This window comes from Heterodontus francisci, chromosome 13 (assembly GCF_036365525.1).
Source record: "Heterodontus francisci isolate sHetFra1 chromosome 13, sHetFra1.hap1, whole genome shotgun sequence".
NCBI lineage: Eukaryota > Metazoa > Chordata > Chondrichthyes > Heterodontiformes > Heterodontidae > Heterodontus > Heterodontus francisci.
The window spans coordinates 30,308,080-30,331,382 of record NC_090383.1 but is presented as its reverse complement, the minus strand read 5'-3'; the positions used below and the strand labels follow the sequence as shown (position 1 = coordinate 30,331,382).

Genomic DNA, 23,303 nt, shown 5'->3' with positions numbered 1-23,303 from the left:
CTGATGCATTCATGTATCAATCTGAAGACACCATATGAACCACGGGTTTTCATCAATCACATAGGGTATACTAACACTCTGAGAGTAAGTGTAGCTAGTTAATTAGGTAGCTAGCTTAAACTGGTTTCTGAGCTTTAGCAGTGCTCTAGCAGAACTGACACAGCATTGTTTTCAGAGTATAAATTCAGGGAACTCTCAGTGCTGCTTTGAGTGCTGCTGGAGGGCACAGAGTGTTAAGAAGGGAGTTTGATAATTGAGGGAGTTCAGTAAGGAGGGGAACTTTAAATTAAGAAGAAAATAAATTTGAGTACACAGATTGTAAAGTGGGAATATGGTGCATGAGGGAGGGGCTACTTTCTTTCTTCTACCTTTTCTCAGCCTTCAGTAGCTGCCTCTCTCTTTGGTACAGGGGAAAAAGTTGATTGGTGAGTAACTGGTAAGTTATTTTACTTGTAATAAAGGCTTTTAAAGTTAAGTGATTGCAGATCAGCTTAGCCAAGTGGAATTTACGTCCTGCGGTATGTGGGAAGTCATGGATGTACCATGTGTCCTAGACGAACACATCTGCAGGAACTGTCACCGGCTGCAGGAGCTTGAGCACCGGGTTTCGGAAATTGTCCGGCAGCTGAAGTCACTGATGTGCATCCGCGAGGCAGAGGACTATGTGGATAGCACATTTAGGGAGGTGGTCACACTGCAGGTTAGGAGCATGCAGGCAGAGAGGGAATGTCAGGCAGTCTAAGAGAACCAGGCAGGCAGTGCAGGAGTCCCCTGAGTCTATCTTGCTTGCTAATCGGTTTTCCATTTTGGATACTGGTGAGAGTGATGGTTCCTCGGGGGAGTGCAGCCAGTGCAAAGTCTGTGGCACCATGGGTGGCTCAGCTGCACAGGAAGGGAAGAAGAAGAGTGGAAGAGCAATAGTGATAGGGGATTCGATAGTCAGGGGATCAGACAGGCGTTTCTGCGGCAGTAAACAGTCTCCAGGATGGTGTGTTGTCTCCCTGGTGCCAGGGTTAAGGATGTCATGGAGTGGTTGCGTGACATCCTTCTGGGGGAGGGTGAACAGCCAGAGGTTGTGGTCCACATTGGTACCAATGACATAGGTAGGAAGATAGATGAGGTCCTGAAAGCAGATTTTAGGGAGTTAGGAAGGAACTTAAAAAGCAGGACCTCCAAAGTTGTAATCTCAGGATTACTCCCAGTGTCACGTGCTAGTAAGTATAGGAATAGGATCATTGATCGATTGAACACGTGGCTTGAGGATTAATGTAGGAGATTGCATCAGATTTCTGAGGCATTGGGATCATTTCTGGGGCAGGTGGGACCTGGACAAGATGGACAGGCTACACCTTAACAGGACTGGAACTGACATCCTCACAGGGAGATTTTCTAGTGCTGTTGGGGAGGGTTTAAACGAGCTTGTTAGGGGATGGGAACCTGAGGGGTAGCTCAAATTGAAAGGAAGTAAAGCTGGTAACAGGAGGTAGAAAAGTAGCAAGTGACATTAGAAGACAGGCGAAACAAAGGCGAGCATCAACCAGGCTTAGAATGCAGAATAATGTCAAGAAGACAAGGTAAGCAAACTGAACAAACTAAGATGAAATGAAATAAATGCAAAAAAAGATTGTAAAAAATGTAAAAAAGAATGTAAAAAAAAAGGAAGAAAAAATAACTAAAAATGAAAGCAAAATGGGGGGCTGTCATGCTCTGAAATTATTGAAATTATTGAAATTTCATTTCATCTTAGTTTGTTCAGTTTGCTTACCCACTGTTTTTTTCAGGTTTTTTTCAGGTTTGCACTTGCTGCTGTTCAATATTCAGTGTATTCACACCTAATCTGTACTAATGCTTTGTCTTTCAACACACCATTAACATATTGTTTGCCTTTGCTCCGTGACCTTTTGGTCAGCTATGTGGCCTGGTCCAATCTGCACCTTCTCCTTTGTTATCTCTTGCCCCACCCCCACCTCACTTGCTTATAATCTGTGACTTTTCTAATATTTGTCAGTTCCGAAGAAGGGTCACTGACCCGAAACGTTAACTCTGCTTCTCTTTCCACAGATGCTGCCAGACCTGCTGAGTGATTCCAGCATTTCTTGTTTTTGTTTCATATTTCCAGCATCCGCAGTACTTTGCTTTTATTATATAGGTCTGGAGACACCCTTTCAGTCCTTGCCAGTGAGAGTGTCGCGAATCATGGTGATGTGCCGGGTCCTGCACAACATTGCATAGCAGAAAGGATTAGACATGGAGGATGACAAAGGTGCTCGTCAAACATCTTCTGATAACAACAAGATTGAAGATGAGGTGGAGGATGATTAGCAATATGAAGATGGGGCGCCTTTTGCCAAACTAGCTACATACACTGCTGCCCAGATGCCAGAGTTGCCCTGATATATGAAAGGTTCACTTAGTCAGACTAGGGAATAAAGAAACATTACAATACTGTAGCCAATTTCCAAACCCACCTCCACTACACCACCATCATCTCCCACTCTTTGCACAAAACGATCCTCAGACCACACATCAACCACTTAATGTGTATGTATTCTGAAGGATATTGTAGCAAGTGTTACAATCATCTAGTGTCATGGTTTATACTATTTTTAGAAGTCACTTTTAGTTTTGTGTAAATTCAATTTGTAAATGTAAAGTAATTGAAACTCTGGAATTCAGAAATGGCTAAACCGCCCGGAGTGTTTACGTTTCAGGGATCTTTCCGTGTGCACTTGCAGGGTCAATTCGAGGGGGAGGGGGGGGGAAGCTGTGGACCAGCGGGTGGGTGTATTTGGTTGGGGGGCTGGGGATGTTGGGTCTGGGGTGGGGGATTGCCCTGTCTTTGTTGGTAGCTGGATTGTTCATGTGGGCTCTGGATTTGGGGATTTGTTTTTTCGGCTGGAGGTTGAGTTGATTTGACTTTCTATCTGGGACATCCCAGATGTACCACATTACTGTTGAGGTGGATTGTGCAGGGAGATGCTATTTGGTCTAGTGTTTGTCTCTGTGATTTCTCACAAAGTTTAGTTGGTATTTTGGGGAACAGCTGGGGTGAAGAGATAAAAGGAGAGATTGCTACCAGCAATTGGTATTTTGGAAGCAGCTGGACCCAGTAGCAAAGGGCTAGCAGGAGCCAAGGGTGCTTTCTGATTTGAAATCATTATGCAAGAGTGCCAGTGAAGCCCATGCTTGAACTGGGTAGTCCACAATCGTGAGCTGTTGAGGGATTCGCCTTGCTGGGTTCTAGCGGCAGAACACCATGAGATAGCATACCTCAGAGGAAAGCTGTAACACTCAGGATAGTCAAAGTGAATTCCTGAGAGCAGTGGTATACCTTGGATTGGTCCCGGGAGAAGTGAATGAGCCCTTAAGACCCTATAAAGTATAGGAGGGCTCTTGGGTGGAAGTAACAGTCAAATAGGGAATGTTCTGTTGAGATTTTCGGGTTTAAAGTATAAGATTTTACATTCTGTTGAGATTTTGGATTGAAAGTCTAACTGATTACAAAATATAGTGTTAAGTTAATTGTGCTTGCTTTGTTTAACTCTTGTACAGTAAAGGTTTTTGTTTAAAATGTGACATCTTGTGACGTAATTCTTTCAGTTAATAACTGGGAGTTCGAATTTCTTTTTTAAAAGTTACTGGTCTCTACTGAGATTGTACAACAAGTAAACTGACACCGCCAGGCAGTTTCAACCAATTTCCTAGATACTATATCCTTCAGAATACATATGCACTAAGTTAATTCTTTTCAGTTAAAAACACATTACAAGTATTAGAAATAGAGGATAGCATTACAAGCTGTGGGCTTTGGCTTAGTTGCTCATGAGTTTTTTGATTTGCCTTATTCCAAGATGTAGCCATTATGTCACATGGATGGACATTACATATTGTCTATTTTTAAACCAGTTCAGCTATCACACACAAAAACAAACTCACGATGGGACTGTTTAATTCACCAATTTCCTTCACCCTACTCTTGACTGTGTCTTCAGTTGTCTAGGCCTTGAGCTCTGGAATTCCCTCAGTTTATCAATAAAAATACAGTTTGAATGAGTTGAACTGCGGTTGGCTCCGAATCTACTGTAACATCCTTCAACCCAACAACCCTCTGAAATCTCAGTGCTTCCTAATTCTGGCCTCTTTCACATCCCCAATTTTCTTCACTCCATTATTGGCAGCCAAGCTTTCAGCTGCCTAGGCCCTAAGTTCTGGAATTTCCTCCGTAAACCTTTCCACCCCTCTGTCTCTCTCTCCAATTTTAAACACTCCTTAAATCCTATCTTTTTGACTAAGCTTTTGGTCATCCGTTCTAATATCATCTTATGTGACTCAGCGTCAAATTTTGTTTCATAATGCTCCTGTGAAGTGGCTTGGGACATTTTACGACATTATAGGTGTTATATAAATGCAAGCTGTTGTTGCTGTTTGTGCTTCAGGTTTACTTTTACTAAAACATGTAATTATATTTCAAATTGTTTAGAGGAAGGAGACATAAGTGTTGGTACCGATGAGTTTTCAATATGAATGACAGGTTTATAATTTGTTTATAAACCTCATTACTCACATTGGGGAGCTACATAAAGGAAGGCAACAAGATGACAAGATAGGTACAGATAAGTAAGGTCGTTCGGTCCTTCCTGACTCATCCATCCAGTAAACCTACTGTCCACTCATGGCAGCATTTAGCTGTTTATAACTGATTCCAGGGTTTTAGCTTCAAATAGCCTCCTGACATCCACTCCATATGTTGATCATGTTTTGTACAAAGAAGAATTACATCATCCTAAATTTGCTTTTTACCATAGATTCATAGAATGGTTACAGCACAGAGGAGGGCATTTGGCCCGTCATGTCCGTACTGCCTCTTTGCAAGAGCAACTCAGCTAGTCCCACTCTCCCGCCTATTCCCTGGAGCTCTGCAAATTTTTTCTCTTCAGATAATTATCCAATATCCTTTTGAAAGCCATGATTGAACCTGCCTCCACCACACTCTGGCTCTTCATTCCAGAACCTAACCATTCGCTGCATTAAAAAGTTTTTCCTCATGTTGCCATTGTTTCTTTGCCACTCACTTTAAATCGGTATCCTCTGATTCTCAAACTTTCCAACAACAGGAACAATTTCTCCCTATCTATTCTGTTCAGACCTCTCATGATTTTGGATACCTCTATCAATTCTCCTCTAAACCTTACCTTCTCTGATGAGAACAGTCACAGCTTCTCGAATCTAGTCTCATAACTGAAATCCCTCATCCCTGGAACCATTGTTGTAAAATCTTTTCTGTATCCTCTCTAATTCCTTCACATCCTTCTTAAATTGTGATGCCAATTGGACACAATACGCCAGTTCAAACCAAATCAGGTTCACCATACCCTCCTTGATTTTGCACTCTTTGGGGGGAGGGGGGGATTTTATGTAGGTGACGGGGGTCTTGAACATTGGCTGCAGATGTATCAAATGTAGCTTTATTACTGTGTAAAGCTTTTCACAATCCATTTGTGCTGGTCAGACTGGTCCTTCCCCTTCTGGATTTGTGTTTATTCTATTCCATTATTGCTTTGATGTGAGGTTGATGGATTTTAAGTTGACTAGGTCTGTTTTGTTAATTTTTTGACAGTGGCTATTATGCTAGTTTTTTCTGAGACTAGCAAGACCTACCAGCATTCACGGACATAATACCATCACTTCACAAATTTCACCCCTTATCTCTTCTAATACCAAGGGAGAAATATAGTTTTGATATTTGATAGTTTCAAGCTCTTTTAGCCTGTCAACAATCTCTGCATTCCACATGGGTTCTCCCCCATTATGGAAAGTGAATATTGGATGAAGCAATTATTTAGAATTATTAATTATTTTATGTTCAGTCTCAGTTTTGGGCCATTATCATTTTTTTAGAGTTCTCACCTGCTCTCTTACAACTATAGTACCAAAACAGTTTTTACTGTTCTCTTTTGTATTTACAGTAATGCTAATTTCTGGGTTCATCTCTGACTCTCTAATCATCCTTTTAACCTGTCTCTGCATTATCTTACAATCATCCCAGTAGTTCCCTTCATCTCGTTCTTCATTGAACTTTTAAAGCTTTCCCTCCTCCTTATTTTACTTCTGATTGGGCAGAATTTTATGCAGACTTCAGGGATGGGAATCGTGGTGAGATGTGGGGGGGCAGGGGGTGGGGGTGGTGGTGGCAGTGGTATTAAATCCGAATGGGAGACATCGGACATCACATCCTGATTTTATGGATGGCAGCAAACATGGAGGGCGGAGAGCAGACATTGACACGGCAGGCAGGTAATTAAGGTAGTTAAGAAGTCTCTGACATTTGTTCTTCCCTTTAAATTTTATTACTGGCAGACAGGAATCACGGGGCTTCAAAGCCTCGCCTCATTGAGGGAGGTGACATGGAGGCTGGAACTCACTGGTGACTGCAAAGGTAGGCCATTAGGAGAGGCAGCTTCAACTGCCAGGCAGGGTGGAGAAGGGAAATCATCAAGCATCATCTGAGGAGTGGGGCCAAAGGTGCCAGCACAGCAGGGGTGCCATACTGTCAGAGGTGACAAGTCAAAGAAAGGAGGGGGAGGGCCTCTTGGCAGTAAAGAAATGGAACTCAGGGAGAGGCCACCCTATCATGGGCTGTGAGGAGATGTAGTGAAAGGAGACATTTACCTGAGTGAGAGACATTGCCAGAGTGAATTTGGAAATTTGGTTCACGGGGGAATTTGATGCAGAGAGGGGTGGTGGGGCTCCTTTCCCTATCCTTTTTAGCCTCCAGCAGCTGGTGAATCTTCTTCCTTTGACTCCAAGGTTGGTGAGTGCAACTTTCCATTACTTCAGCTTGAATTATTAAGTAATTGACTAATTAAAAAAATAAAGTTGTACAGATCTGACATGGCTGGTGGTGTGCTGCAACTACAGCATGTGGGAATCAGTGGAATGCACTGCAATCAGAATTGCTGAGCTGGAGACTGAGTTGCAGACATTGCGGAGCATCAGGGAGGGGGAGAGTTACCTGGACACTTTGTTCCAAGAGGCAGTCACACACCTTAGAGCAGGGAGGCCATTAGAGATAGCCAATGGTCATGGACCGGTGGTGTGACTGAGTGAGGCAAGTAGTAGGAATCAGTATGTAGTGATGGAGGAGCCTCAGCCCCTGACCTTGTCCAACAGGTACGAGATCCTTGCTACCTGTCTGGATGCAGGAAAGGACTGCAAGGTGGATGAGCACATTGACCATGGCACCATGGTGAAAGATGCCATTCCAGTGGGAGAGTGAAGAGGAATGTGGTAGTGATAGGAGACCAGACTGATTCCTGGGATGGTGGGACTGATGTATGAGGAAAGATTGAATTATAGAATTATATTTGCTGGAGTTCAGAAGAGTGAGGGGGGGGATCTCATAGAAATCTATAAAATTCTAACAGGACTTGACAGGGTAGATGCAGGAAGGATGTTCTCGATGGTGGGGGAGTCCAGAACCAGGGGCCATAGTCTAAGGTTACGGGGTAAACCTTTCAGGACTGAGATGAGGAGAAATTTCTTCACCTAGAGCGTGGTGAGCCTGTGGAATTCGCTACCACAGAAAGCAGTTGAGGCAAAAACGTTGTATGTTTTCAAGAAGGACTTAGATATGGCTCTTGGGTCTAAAGGGATCAAAGGGTATGGGGAGAAAGCAGGAACAGGCTACTGAGTTGGATGATCAGCCATGATCATAATGAATGACGGAGCAGGCTCGAAGGGCCGAATGGCCTACTCCTGCTCCTATTTTCTATGTTTCTATGTAGGAGACAGTATAGTCAAGGGGTTAGATACTGTTCTCTGCAGCTGCGACTGGGAGCTCTGATGGCTGTGTTGCCTGCCCGGTGCCAGGGTTAAGGACATCTCCTTGTGGCTGGAGAGGAACCTGGAGTGGGAGGGGGAGGATCCTGTTGTCGTGGTCCATGTGGGAACCAATGACATAGGTAGAACCAGAAATGATGCTCTGCTTAGAGAAATTTGAAGAGTTACTAAACTAAACGCAGAACATCAAAGGTAATCATCTCTGGAATGTTAGCTGAGCCACGTGCAAATTGGCACAGGGTCAAGCAGATTAGAGAACTAAATGCATGGTTCAAAGCGTGGTGTGGGAAGAAGGGGTTTCAATTCTTGGGGCACTGGCATCAGTACTCAGGGATGAGGGAGCTATTCCATTGGGATGGACTTCACTTGAACTGGGCTGGGACCAGTGTCCTGGCCAATCACATAACACGGGCTGTGAACAGGGCTTTAAACTAATGGGGGTGGGGGAGGGGAGGGAGGGCTTAGGTACAGGGAAACTTAGAAATCCATAGAGACAGGTCATGGATCGGAGCAAGATAGTGATGTGGGTAACTCCCAACAGAATGGGACAGGAAGGGACAGAGAGTTTAACAAAATTTGTGCATTGGCAAATAAGGTCATTGCAGGGAATAGAGGTAAAAGAATGAAATTAAAGTGCCTTTATCTGAATGCACGAAGCATCTATAATAAGATAGCTGAACTAGTGGCACGAAGAGAGGTAAATGATGCAGATCTAATTGCCGTTACCGAGACATGGTTACAAGGAGATCAAGGTTGGGAAATGAATATTCCAGGATACACAGTATTTGGGAGAAACAGACAGAATGGCAAAGGAGGAGGAGTTGCTTGGTAGTAAAGGATGACATAAGGACATTAATAAGAAGGGATCTGGCCTCAGAAGATCATGAAGTAGAACTAGTTTGTGTGGGAATTAGGAATATCAGGAGTCAGAAATCACAGGTGGGAGTAGTTTACAGGCCTCCTAACAGTAGTTACATTATTGGACAGAACATTAAATGGGAAATTATTGGAGTGTATAAAAAGGTAATGTAGTAATAGTGGGGGATGGCAACAGTGGTCTAGAAGATAAGTTTGTAGAATGTTTTCATGACAGTTTCTTGAAGCAATACTTTGTAGCACTGACCAGGGATAAAGTTATCTCAGATCTTGTATTATGTAATGAAGCAGGGTTAATAAGCAATGTAATCGTAAAAGATCCACTGGGAAATAGTGATCACAATACCATTGAAGTTCTTGTTAAGTTTGAAAGTGCCACATTTCAATCACAAACAGGAATCTTAAATTTAAACAAAGCCAATTACGAAGGTATGAGGGGAGAACTGGCGGAGGTTAGTTGGGTAAATAGACTGGAAGGTATGGCGGTAAATGAACTGTGGGAAATATATAAAGAAACAATTCAAAGGGTTCAACAAAAGTACATTCCGTTCAAAAACAAATATTCGTCAAGAACAACTCATCCGTGACTCACTCAGGAAGTTAAGGAGAGTATTAGACTAAAAGAAGAGGCTTACAATGTTGCAAAAAATAGTAGCAAGTCTGAGGATTGGGAGTGTTTTAGAAACGAGCAAAGGGCCAACGAAAAGTTGATAAAAAGGGAAAAAATAGAATGAGAGTAAACTAGTCAGCAATATAAAAACAGATTGTAAGAGCTTTTATAAGTACATAAAAAGGAAGACAGTAGCTAGAGTGGACGTTGGTCCCCTAGAGGCGGAGATTGGAGAAATCATGAGAAATGAGGAAATGGCAGAGGTATTGAACAAATATTTTGTGTCTGTCTTCACAGTAGAAGACACAAGTTCCATACCAGAAATGGGCAGTATCCTTGGGGCTAAAATGAGTGAGGAAATTAAGGATATTGATATCAGCCAATATAAAGTATTAGAGAAACTTGAGGTACTAAAATCTGACAAGTCCCCGGGACCAGATGGCCTACATCCTAGGGTTCTAAAAGAGATAACTGAAGAGATAGTGGATGCACTGGCTATGATTTTCCAGGATTCCTTAGATTCAGGAATGGTCCATTCAGATTGGAAATTGGGAAATGTTACACCGCTTTTCGAGAAAGTAGGGAGACAGAAAACAGGGAACTACAGGCCAGTTAGCCTAATGTCAGTCATTAGCTGGAAACTGTTACTAAAGACGTCTTAACATTGCACTTGGAAAAACATTGTATGATTAGAAAAAGTCAGCATGGTTTTACTAAAGGGAGATCCTGTTTGATAAATTTATTAGTTTTTTGAGGATGTAACTAGTAGTGTAGATAAAGGGGAACTAGTAGATGTAGTATACCTGGATTTCCAAAAGGCATTCGATAAGGTGCCACACAAAAGATTAATAGGCAAGATAAGGGCTCATGGAATTGGGGTAATATATTAGCATGGATAGAAGATTGGTTAACAGACAGGAAGCAGAGTGGGCATAAATAGGGCATTTTCAAGTTGGCAGGCAGTGAATAGTTGGTGCTGCAAGGATTAGTGCTGAGGCCTCAGCTATTTACACTCTATATTAGTGACTTGGATAAAGAGACAGAGAGTAATGAATCTAAGTTTGCTGATGATACAAAACTTGGTGGAATGGTAAGCTGCGGGAGGACACAGAAAGGCTGCAACGAGATATAGACAGGTTAAGTGAATGGGCAACAAGGTGGCAAATGGAGTATAATGTAGGGAAGTGTGAAGTTGTTCACTTTGGTCATAAAAATAGAGAAGCAGAATATTTTTTAAAAGGTGTGAAACTGGTAAGTGTTGATGTTCAGAGAGACTTGGGGGTACTCGTACAAGGAACGCACAAAGTTAACATGCAGGTGCAGCAGGCTATTAGGAAGGCAAATGGCATGTTGGCCTTTATTGCAAGCGGATTGGAGTACAGGAATAAAGAAGTTTTACGAAAACTGTACGGGCTTTGGTGAGACTGCATCTGGAATACTGTGTGCAGTCTTGGTCTCCACATTTAAGAAAGGATATACTTGCACTGGAGACAGTGCAGCGAAGATTTACTAAATTGGTCCCTGGGATTAGGGGGTTCTGCTATGAAGACTGGCTGAGTAAATTGGGCCTATATTCTCTGGAGTTTATAAGAATGAGAGGCGATCTAATTGAGACAAACAAGATTCTGAAAGGGCTTGACAGGGTAGAAGCTAAGAGATTGTTTCTGCTGGTCAGGGAATCTAGAACGTGGGGGCACAGTCTCAGGATAAGGGGTCAATTATTCAGGACTGAGATGAGGAGAAATCACTACACTCAAAGGGTTGTGAATCTTTGGAATTCTCTACTCCAGAGGGTTGCGGATGCTCCATCATTGAATACATTTAAGGCTGGGATAGATTTTTGGTCTCACAGGGAATCAAGGGATATGGGGAGCAGGCAGGAAAGTGGAATTGAAGCCCAGGATCAGCCATGATCATATTGAATGGCGGAACAGGCTCGATGGGCCATATGGTCTACTTCTGCTCCTATTTCTTGTGTTCTTGTGTTCACTCATCCAGGCTTCGGCGACCCTATTGAAGAGGAGGCACAGCAGAGCAGGAGGGAGGTCCAGACACCGGCAGCAGCACCACAACAATCTGTGAGCCCACAGGAGCGTCAGCATTGGCCTCCAGACGGTTGAGAAGAGTGCAGAGGGGAAAGCTAGCAGCTTCCTCTATGCTGAAGAGGCTACCGTGCAGAGACAGTCTAGCTGTTGAGGCTCAATTACCTACAGAAGTCCAAGAGGCAGTGCCACAGAAGACTACAGGGAGGCTGTCACTGATCTATGTACTATGATACAGGATGAGTTGTGCCCAAGGGGACTCGATGGAAATCCAATGCCAGTGGCGCTGAAGGTCACCATGGTGCTGAACTTCTGTACCATTGGATCATTCCAGAGATCTGGGGACAAGTGTGGGATTTCACAGTCAGCGGCCCATCGGTGCATCAAGGAGGTCACCAATGTCCTTTTTAGGAGTGTCGGTGACCATGTGCACTTCTGCACAGATTCCCAACTCTCAAGCTGAGAAGTCCAATGGGTTCAGGGCCATCGCTGGATTCCCCCAGCTGCAGGATGTCATCGAGTGCGCGCTGTTACTGACAGGTGGGAAGTGGTGTGGGTGACTTCCACTTTTTACCTCTCAGCTGACCGCAGATAGTGTTTTAAAAATAGTGTTTTAGTCCCTGAGTGTTTTAAGGATGAAATAAATAGACCAACAACAGGTTTTCTATTAGTAAGGAAGTCTTAACACTGCACTTAGAAAAGCACAATATGATTAGAACAAGTTCACATGGTTTTAGTACCAACTTCTGTCATCAGGGATGAAGGAGGATCTGGCATCACTGGCAGACGGGCTGAGGAACTGCTGCCCACACCAGTACAGCCTGAGAGGAGCTCCCAGCTGTGAGGGGCAGCCACTTCTCCTCCCTAGCAAGGCAGACCTCTGCCTCTCTGCTGACCTGATAGGGTAGAAGACCTGGTGGTGACTCCAGCTCCCCTATCCCCCTCTCGTCTTGCCACGGCTGTACTGAGCTCATGGTCACGACGAGGGCATGCAGGTCTGCACAAACCTCCTGCAGGCATGAGAACTATGCTGGAAGTGGCTGTCCAGGAGAACCATCAATCTCTCAATGGAGAATGCCACTCAAGCACCAGTCAGATGGCAACTCGCCACCACATTCTCAAGGGAAATTAGGGATGGGCAATAAATGCTGGTGTAGCCAGCAACGCCCACGTACCAGGAATGAATAAAAACAAAAAATTTACACATGAATAGAGATTGTGAAATTTACAAATGTAGAAGCTTATGAGTTCATATGTCGTTTCGGTGGTTTTACAACTCTTCCAGATTTGGTTATGATATAACCTTCTGGGGATCTGTCACACCCCCACCAGCGCAGTGTGCTCCCACGAGTCTGCCGTGCACAATTGAGGTACTGCACACCTCTCTCAGTTGGCTTTGGTTCCTTCTCCACAACATGTTGTAATCTCGTAGGACCAAGGCTCACTGCACACTCTGGACAACTCTGCAGGCAACCATGTTTTCATTGTGGGGTGTATGACCCTGACCTTTTGTCTCACATGTTGCTGAGGTGGTTCTGCCCCTGCGTGTCGGTCATGCACCATCTACATTCTCCCCTGTTTGTTGAGCAGGTCTCCTACATCTCAGAGAATTTGTATAGGTGATGGCTTGGCAGAGTCGTCCGCATTGTCTGCCAAACATGATCTCTTCTGGTGACGGTAAATCCACATCCATAGGTGGAGCTCTGAGGTGGAGCAAGGCAACACGAAGATCTTGTTTCGTTGTCCTACACTTTAGGATATGTGCTTTGACTGTGCGGACCATTCGCTCGGCAAGACCATTAGCTCTAGGGTAATGTGGAGAGGACGTCACATGGTTTATACCCCATTTGGCGCACATATCCCTGAAAGGTTTTCCTGTATACTGTGGCCCATTGTCCGAAATGATTTCTTCAGGTGCACTGAATAGACTATACAGCACTAATGTGCCTGCGATGAACATGCTTGAAGTGTCTTTCACCCGTCTGACAACTGGAAATTTGGAGAAATAGTCAGTGACTAAAATAAAGACTTCTCCATGAACAGAAAATAGATCAGTGGCGATTTTGGACCAAGGGACTGACAGAATCTCGTGAGAGTGTAGAAGTTCTTTGTGTTGTTGTGGCTGATGGCTCTGACATGCCTCACACATCCTCACTAACCTTTTGATGTCATTATTGATCCCTGGCCAATAAACAGTATCTCGTGCCAGTCGCCTTGTTTAGTCTAGGCCTTAGTAAGGTTGTTACAAGATGTCCTCTTGGAGAGCTTTAGGCACAATCACTTGTTTTCGCTTGAAGGTGATGCTTCTTGAGATACCGAGTTTATCTCTGTAAGGGTGTCTGGCACCTCTTTTACCATGTCAGGCCAGCCTTCTATAATGACTCTCCATAGGGCCTTCAGTTGTGGGCCACTTGCTGTTTCTGACTGTAGTTGGTTACATTTGTGCTGACCAAAATGCAATAAGTCGATTTTGAACACATCTTCCACCTCAGTATCCATGCTGTCCACTTGTAGATCCAGTGGAACTTCTTCATTCTTGCTCGGATTTGCAATCTGATCAGCGTATCCGAGGTGACCATTTTAGTACCCAGTTTGTAGCAGCTGTCAAAGTTGTACCCGTGTACCTTCACTAAGAGCCGCTGTAGTAGAGATGGTGCGCATGTCAATGGTTTGCGCCAGATCATCTCCAGTGGTTTGTGGTCAGTTTCCACCATGAACTGCTTGCCAAACAGGTAGGTGTGGAACCTTGTGAAGCCAAACACCAGAGCAAGTGTTTCATGCTCTATGTTTGAGTCATTGGACTGTGCTGACCTGAATACAATCGGTTTGCCATCCTGCAGGATGCACACTCCTCACCCTTTCTGTGAGGCATCGACTTCCCGGATTTTCTTTTTCCTTGGGTGGTAGTACTGCAGGGTACAGGTTTCTGCTGACAATGCTTGTTTGAGAGACTCAAACATATGCTGATGGTCCTCTTACCATAGAAATGGCATATCATTTTTTAAGAGCTCTCTAAGCGATGATGCTTTGTCAGAAACATTTGGAATATATGGTGCCAAAAAGTTGAAAAATCCAAGACATCTCTGGAGGTCTTCCTTGTCTTGTGGGGTAGGCATATGTCTTACATCTTTGATTTTGCCTGGGTCAGGTCAGATTGCGCAACTGGAATAGACGGAGCCAAAGAAATTGATCTGATTTACATTAACCTGGCACTTCTTGCTGTTAAAAACGAGCCCATCATGATGAGCTACTGCCATCAGGGAATGGAGATTTTGATCATGTTCTTCTTTGGTTTGGCCCATTACCCCAATGTCATTGGCAATGCATATGCAACCAGGCACGTTCTTTATAATTCTGTCCATATGTTGCTTGATCAGACTGACAGATAAGGGTAATTGAAGGGTAATCTCTGGAAGCAGCATCTTCCAAATGGTGACCTGAATGTGGTGATTTCTTGAGATGCTTTAGCTAGGCATACCAACCAATATCCATATTTCGCATCAAACTTGGAGAAGAATTTGGCTCCTGTGAACGTGGGATTCAATTACTCTAATGTCGGAATCTTGGTGGGGGCATGTCTTTAGGGAGAGGTTCAGACCCTCGGATCTCGACAAACCCTGATTACTCCATCCTTCTTCAGTATGCTTGTGATTGAGCTGCACCAGTCTGTGTGATGATGCACACGACAGATGATGCCATTGCATTCCATGTTTAGTTTAGTTATACAGCACTGAAACAGGCCCTTCGGCCCACCAAGTCTGTGCCGACCATCAACCACCCATTTATACTAATCCTACACTAATTCCATATTCTTACCACATCCCCACCTGTCCCTATATTTCCCTACCACCTACCTATACTAGGGGCAATTGCTAATGGCCAATTTACCTATCAACCTGCAAGTCTTTGGCATGTGGGAGGAAACCGGAGCACCCGGAGGAAACCCACGCACACACAGGGAGAACTTGCAAACTCCACACAGGCAGTACCCAGAATTGAACCCGGGTCACTGGAGCTGTGAGGCTGCGGTGCTAACCACTGCGCCACTGTGCTGCCCCGTTATCTAACTTGCACTTAAGCTTTTCTTATATGTGCATGCTGCACTTTCTGGGAGGGTCGATTGACGGAATTGCATCCTCTCTGAGGTGCAGTACAGCATCGCCTTTGAAATTTCTTTTGGCGTCAAGCCTTTCTGGGTACATTTGTTGTATGTCGTGGACCAACTCAATGCGGGTACCCTTGGTCTCTTCTGCTGTAATGGGTACCGTGGTGACCTGATGGATGATTATGTTGTTGAGGTCTTTACACACTGGTAGTCCTGCCACTGCTGGCTGCTCATGTCTACTAGGTAGAACGTTTGTGGTTTATATGCCACCTTTCCATATCTGCATTGCATGGCTAATGGTGCCATGGAAGGGATGGGTGACCCGTTATACGCAGATAACTTGTCTGTTGCCGGTTGTATCACGGTCTGATGCAACATAAATGAGATGCGTGGAGTTCAGTTGATTGAAGATCTCAAACAGGTTTATTAACAGCTAACAAGTATATACAGTGCAGAGCTATCTACTTACATGACTTGTCTCTAGCTGTTACAGTTGCAGAGTCCATCTGGTTAGTAGTCACGTGACTGCATCCTGGCACGTAGCTCATTAGCATACTAAGATCTCAAAGGGACATCACTCTTAAAGACAATCACACAACAGCTGCCACCATATCGGGGCCAAAAGGTTGGTCCCAGATCATGACAAACATCATCAATTTTCATGCTTTCCTCCCCCAACCCACCCCACAGATCCACTCCTCACCCCCACCACTATTCTACTGTAACCAATTGTATCTCCTTTGGGCCTGTCTTTTGTTTCTTCACTTGATCCCGTTATCAACCCCCTTTTGTCTTGCACTATAATTTTTTTGGGAGGTGGTGGTGTAGTGGTAATGTCACTGAACTAGTATTCTAGAGGCCCAGTCAAATGTCCTAGGAACATGGGTTCAAATCCCACCACGACAGCTGGTGGAATTTAAATTCAATTAATGAATAAAAATCTGGAATTGAAAGCTAGTCTCAGTAATGATCTCAGAGGGGTCCAGGAACACAGATGTGGCACTAGACGCCTTAGTGGCGGAGGTGGTCAGAATGAGAGATGCCATGCTTCCGCAGGGTCCAGGAGGTCCTCAAGGACAACGATCAGAGGGGATTGGGAACAGGTGGCCAGTGAGGTCAAATTCAGGAGTTTCATCCTGAGGACCTGGCAGCAGCGCCTCAAGAAGTCTAACAGCCTCATGCAGGTGACCAAGTTGAGTGAACGCACCTTCAGATGACACCAGTTACCCACCGCTCCACCAACTTCTCATGCTTCTCAATGCACCACATCCTCACTATCAGCAGCCTCTGGTACTCAGCACTCATGTCTAACATCCAAATACTGCACTTCACCCTCACATACCTACCTATGCTGCCTGCCTCATATTCACGTCTCACTGCCTCCAGCTATTCAGCTGTGGCAGGTACATCACCCCGACACAATCCCTGACATTTTTCCTCTCTCTTGTAGGAAAAGGTGGCACACAAAAGAATGTAATAAAACAGAACAGTGGGGGATAAGGGCTCCTGCATCTGCTGAGCCCTCTGGAGATGATAGCTCTCTGCACCATGGGATCAGCTGCGGCAAAACCTGTGGAATTCAGAGTCACTGAGAATATTCAAGGTAACGCCATGTTCCTGCCTTATGCCCCTTCTCAACTTCCAGCACACCCTCATCCTGCTATCTGGCATGATGAAAAAGCTGCAGATAACATCACCATGGACCTCCTGCTTTCCACCCAAGCCCCCTTCCTTCACCTCAATCCTCCCCTTCTGATTTTCCACTTTCAGATACCTAAGAACTGCCTTTCCAGCCACAGCAAAGAGAGCAATAGCTCAGTACCGATGAAGAGGCCCCATCACTTGATCTGACATCAGTTCAGAAACTGGCACTGCATGTACCTTAGAGAGTGGTACCCAGAGTTGGGATCTGCATGTGGTGAGTCACCAGGCATGAGTGGGCTGCAAACACACCTGGGGAAAAGGATGAGGAGGAGGTCATTGATGAATTCTCCTGCAAAGGATTCAGTTGAGTACCTCGATGGAGCAGCATATAGAACACTGATGGAAATGAGCACTGAGATCCTGAGTGCATTGGCTGGCTTGCCAGACAGCTTCCTGTCACGGTTAAGCAGCATGGAGGAGTCAAAGCTACAACTTGGCAGAGGGCATCACGCAGAGCTTATCCTCTCCACAGCCTCTGCTCCATCTCCCTGTCGTGCTACAGACGCAGAAATTCTGCAACTGCAGCACCCATACTGGTTGAAGCCTTTGTGTGGATAGGTCATCTAATCCCCTGCCCTCCTTGTGAGAATGCAGCAACACTCCCTGCCAAATCCAGGAACTCACCACAACACCTCCAAAAACACTCCACAGTATTTGCAGAGACTTTGCAAGAACGGAAGTTCTCCAAAATCACCTTACCTGTACGTTGGGTCCCTGGGCCTTTAAGTAAAGATAATATAGAACCCCTCTTTGCAGCTGAACATTTGATCTTTTATGAGTGACATGTGAATTTGTTGAATGGACCAGCGTAGTCCAAATTTGGAAAATGGGCATCAAGCCAGCTGGTAAGGTTGTCCGACATCATGGTATCACCAGTTCAACTGCTTCCAGCACTCAGAGGGTGCGCCTGCTCGAGCACCCTTCCCAGGAGGGCAATTGTTTTCTTTTCCGCAATCTTTATCTTTTAATACAAGTCTTTTTACTGTTCTGAACCAGCAATCTGTAGCATCGCCCTTGTGCTAGCTTTGACATTCTTACATTAAAAATGCCCAGGTAGTATAGCTCATTCTGTAGCATTCCGTCTCCCACACAATGAACACTTCTAGCTTTCCAAGTACTCCTGAAATCTAGGGATGCACCATTCACCTTCCTGTCTCTGCTATCTGTCCTGAACACTCTACACACTGTATATTGTATTGTTATCTGCTGAGTTCAGCCATTTCTTTAATATTCCTAATAAATCATAGTTCCTACTAACACAACAGCTTTTAGTTCAGGGGTATGTTATTTCTAATCCTTCTGGAATTCATGTTGCATACCTTATTGTAAATTTACCTGCTGCTAGTAGCTGTTGCAACGATATTGCTTAGACTTACTGGTCTGGAAATTCTATGGGGGTTCTCCCAATCTCCCACTGTAACATTGGCTGTAGAGTATTAAACACCTCCGAAAAATGGTGTGAACAACCATTTTCAGCTGTTTCTCTGTGGGTTCTGCTGATCTCCCGCCAAAGTTAAAATAGAAGTGATAGGGCTTTAGGGCCTCTGTGTTCATGTCTGTCTGTTTACTAAAATCCATTCTTTTACCCAATTCACATGCATTCCAATTTCCTTCCTATCCTGTGCTTCCCCATTCACCCCAGCAGCAATTCCCAATCGGAAGAAGAGTGTCAGGAAAGAGAAATAGATTATTGCGAATGGGACTAGTGGGAGGTCAGATACATTCTGAAGAGGAAAAGAGGGAGCTAGACAAGTGTTGGTGAGCAAATAGAGGGCGAGATGTCTGGGTAAAACTGCAGTAGCGATTGAGACCCATGAGTTTATACCACTATGAGAAAAACCTCATTTGTGTGTGGTACCATGTTCTTTACCGAATTAAGTATTTATGCTCTCCAAGCTCCATCTATTTTCCTTTTGCACAAATTCCAGAAGATGCCTGAGGCAAATGACAACTACCTCTAAATCAATTCATCATCCTTTACAGTAGCAACTGTGAAAGAAAATACAATTAAAAATGATTTTTTAAAATGTATTGCATATATAATATGACACAATTGCTCAGTAATGAATTTTTGATTGCCCCCCAATAAATCTAGATTACTGATGTCACAAGCTGTTAATACCCTTATGTATCAATGCATCAAGGATTTGGGACATATTGACAGGTTACAACTGCTGCATGGAAAGAAAGTAACCCAGAATTAAACTCCCATATACAACCGAAACAGCGTGCAATTAAAAAACATTCAGGAATGACTTCACCGCTGTAATCCGATCTTGGGTATCAGGTGATTAGAGATCACCCAATATTTGGTTTTGCTGTCTGTCATATTCTTTGAACACCCTGATTAAATGGTAATCATTTTCAGTTATTAATGATTTTATATATAATAGAACATTCTGAGAAATAAACTAGACTACATACTGACCTCATTATAACAGGGACCTTGGGAGTCAAGCATGTTATAATAACATGAATGTCCCAATACACAGCAGAGAAGTATTAGAAGCCAAGAAATAGCAGCTTTTTAACAGAGCCCTGATATAAGTGGGAACTGGATAGTGACAGCAAGGTGTAGTCAAGGGAGAAGAATCCTATAATTGTTGTGGTACATGATGTACTTATAATAAGAGTCAAACAGCAAGTAGCTTTGACTGTATGAATAAGTATACAGTCGTATTGCAATAAGAATCAATACTGACCCAAACAAAATTGATGGTGGGAAACTATTAAATGAATGTTGAAATTCTTTAAGGAAGAGAAACCATCTTGCAATCTGTATCACAGAGCCCCATGGGACATAATTTATATTTCACTAATTGGCTGAAACATGACTCATAAGTGGTAACATTGCGATGGGTTATAGTTGGCACCACAATTGGGTCTTCAAGACATACTCTGTTTATACTGCACATTAGCAAATAACCAATAACTGGAATTGAAAAAGTGGTGAAAAAGGTGTGTTTGATAGTCATAATACAGGCAAATTAACCAATGCCCCCACTTCCAGAAAGGAGGCATATTCAAAGTCATTGGAGATCAGAGAATCAGCACTTCAGTATTGTAGCCCTATCTCCAATTCACATTCCCAAAGAATATTGCTCCCAGCCAGGAGTGTGGGATTAGTGATCTTAGCCTATTACTTTGCTTTTAGGTTCCAGTCCAAATGGAGATTGTATGAGTGACAATTGTTCACTTGCTGTGTACTGTGGGTTTAGATTTACATAGTATTTACAGCACAGAAACAGGCCATTCAGCCCAACAGGTTGATGCCAGTGTTTCTGTTCCACTTGAGCCTCTACCCACCTTAATTCATCTCACCCTATCAACATGTAATATATATATACATATAAAACAATGTATATACACATACATCTATTTCTTTCTTTTAGGAACCTATGTAGCTTCCCCTTATTTGCCTCAATGATGCCATGTGGTAGTAAGCTTCACATTCTAATTATTCTCTAAGTAAAGAAGTTTCTCCTGAAGTCCTTATTGGATTTATCCATGACTCTCTTGTATTTATGACCCATAGTTTTGGACTCCCCCATAAGTGGAAACATCTTCTCTACATCTACTCATCAAACCCCTCCATAATTTTAAAGACCTTTATCAGGTCACCTCTCAGCCTTCTCTGTTCTAGAGAGTAGAACCTTAACTTGTTCAGTCTTCCCTGATAGTTATGACCTCTGAGTTCTGCTAAAATCCTTGTAAATTTTCTCCAGTACCTCTATTTGGAGACCAGAACTGAGAATGTTTGTACTGTGGATGGTCTCTTCCCTGGACTTGAAAGGTAATTTAATTCTAGTAATTAAACCGTGATGTGGGACTGGATTTCTCGGTGGCGAGCTTAAAAATGCCGGCCCGCCTGTGCGGTCTGCATGCCGGAGAGCTACTGCGATCCCCCACCCCATCACGTGGAGGGGGCGGGCTGTCCATCCCCGACAATGGCGCCAGCTGCCTTTGCGCAGGCGCTGACGCCATTTTTAAAGGGCAGCCAGCCCTGCCGGCTCATTTAAATTTTTAAGAAATGTGCCCCCAAAAAATATACATTTCTAATGTTCTTTTCCCACCTCCCAATAACATTTACATTAATTATTTGCCCTTCTCTCTCAAAACACTTACCTTTTAAATGTGACCTCCCCCCACATCCCCCCCCCCCGAGACTGCACAAAGTATAGCGTTCACCCCTTCCCACCATCCCTACAGCCATTATGTTTATTTGACCCCCATCTCCCCCCACCCCAGAAAATATTAACTCCTCCCAACCCCCACCATTGTCATGCCGCCTTTCCCCAGACAGGGATCTGAAGGCCGCGGGAGTGCCGGCTGCCGCACCAAAGATCTTGCCGGGCCTGGAAGATTGAAGGTAAGTCCATTTAAATATATTAATTTTATTAATTTAAATTTATAAATTCAAGTCCTGTCACCCAGCAGCGGGGGGTCCACCATGGAGCCTCGTTGCTGCTGGATCGGTCCGGGCCCTCCCAGCGTCGAGGTCCGTGGCAGGCCTCTTCCGGACCCACCACAGATCGTGACGCTGGAGGAACAAGATCTAGCCCATGATCTCTATTAGGTATGAAATGAAACAGCACATCTCTGAAATTAATGAACATGTCTGTTGATGTTAATACTGGTCTCCTATGCCATTAGGTTCTGTAACTCCTCAGTGCATTTTCTCCAGGATGTAATAATCACTTAGTAGTGAAACAAAAAATTAGATTTGAACCAAACAAAGCTGCGATAGTTTGATTTTGATTAACCATTCCAAACAACCATTTTAGTCGCTGTCTCACCTTATAACAATCAAGTAGAAGATAGAAAAGTTAAAAGCACTGTAAAACTTAACACTGCAACACATATATAAAGCATCCAAATGTGACCCGCATGCAAAGAATGTACAGCACAGAAACATGACATTTTGCCCAACTAGTCTATGCCAGTGTTTATGTTCCACACAAGCCTCCTCTGACTCTAGTTACTTCATTTCACCCTATCAATATAACCTTCTATTCCTTTCTCCCTCATGTGTTTGTCTAGCTTCACCTCAAATGCATCTACACTATTTGCCTCAATCACTCCATGTGGTCGCGAGTTTCACATTCTCACCACTTCTCAGAGTAGGTCGCTCCTGGCTATTAGAATTGTAAGTTTCTGTGTACGAGCAGGGTTTAGACTACAGCTCTGAATTATCTGAAATTTATGTAAGGGTGGAAGCTGGCAACAGCAGTATTCAAGAAATGAATTCTACAGGCAAGGGCGGTGTGGGTAAGGGTTTTGGAAGCAATGGGGAAAGAAAGGCAATATCACAAACAGCAATATTTCCCAAGATAGGATAATTTTAACACTGTCTGACTGACAGAATGTCTCCACTGTATTGAGATTATAATATAATTTCCTATCTACACTGGGCAGCTCTTCTCTCTCATGATGATGTTGATGCTAGCGGTCAGCTCTTAAACTGTACTTTGTGATTTACATGCAGAGTATGCAAGGTTTTAAAATTCAGTGCTGATGTTAAAACTACATTCATTTTTCCAATTTTAGTAAAAACAATGCTCTCATGTGACAAAAGATAACAGTAATAGCCTGCATTTGAATGTAACACTCACCTACACAGGGGAGGGAATATCCAAGTTCCGGGTCATGGATAAATTGCCGGTCATTCAGACGTGTCACACAGTATAAATGGAAACAATCCAAGCATATGACATGCCGATCCACACAAGGAAATATCAACACTGGATCACTAAGAGCAGAGAAAGAAAAGAAACAATCATATGATGTCTTTCTATTTCAAATTTCTAACTTCTCACTTTCTTGTCCTGCAGGATCTGATTCGTGCAGACAGTGATTTCACAGGTTCTGGTAGCCATCCAGTACCACATCCAAATAAAAGCAAAATACTGCGGATGCAGTTCCGAAGAAGGGTCACTGACCCGAAACGTTAACTCTGCTTCTCTTTCCACAGATGCTGCCAGACCTGCTGAGTGATTCCAGCATTTCTTGTTTTTGTTCCACATCCAAATATCTATCTTTCACATATGAATTCGGATAGCGAGTGTTGACAGACTGCTAGATGGCTGAAGGCATCAAAGCCAATCCTGATCCAGTTCAGTCCAGAGCA

The 23,303-nt window shown here is 43.8% G+C and overlaps 1 protein-coding gene across 5 annotated transcripts in view; it reads right to left on the bottom strand.

Moving 5' to 3' along the window:
- The window catches only part of prkn (parkin RBR E3 ubiquitin protein ligase), a 1,503,655-nt gene that overhangs the window by 500,117 nt on the left and 980,235 nt on the right, over nt 1-23,303 (bottom strand). For all 5 annotated transcript variants that reach the window (XM_068044606.1, XM_068044605.1, XM_068044609.1 and 2 more), the window contains one exon: nt 22,789-22,925. In XM_068044606.1, the coding sequence (XP_067900707.1) occupies nt 22,789-22,925 (137 nt within the window). The remainder of the gene's footprint in view (nt 1-22,788; nt 22,926-23,303) is intronic.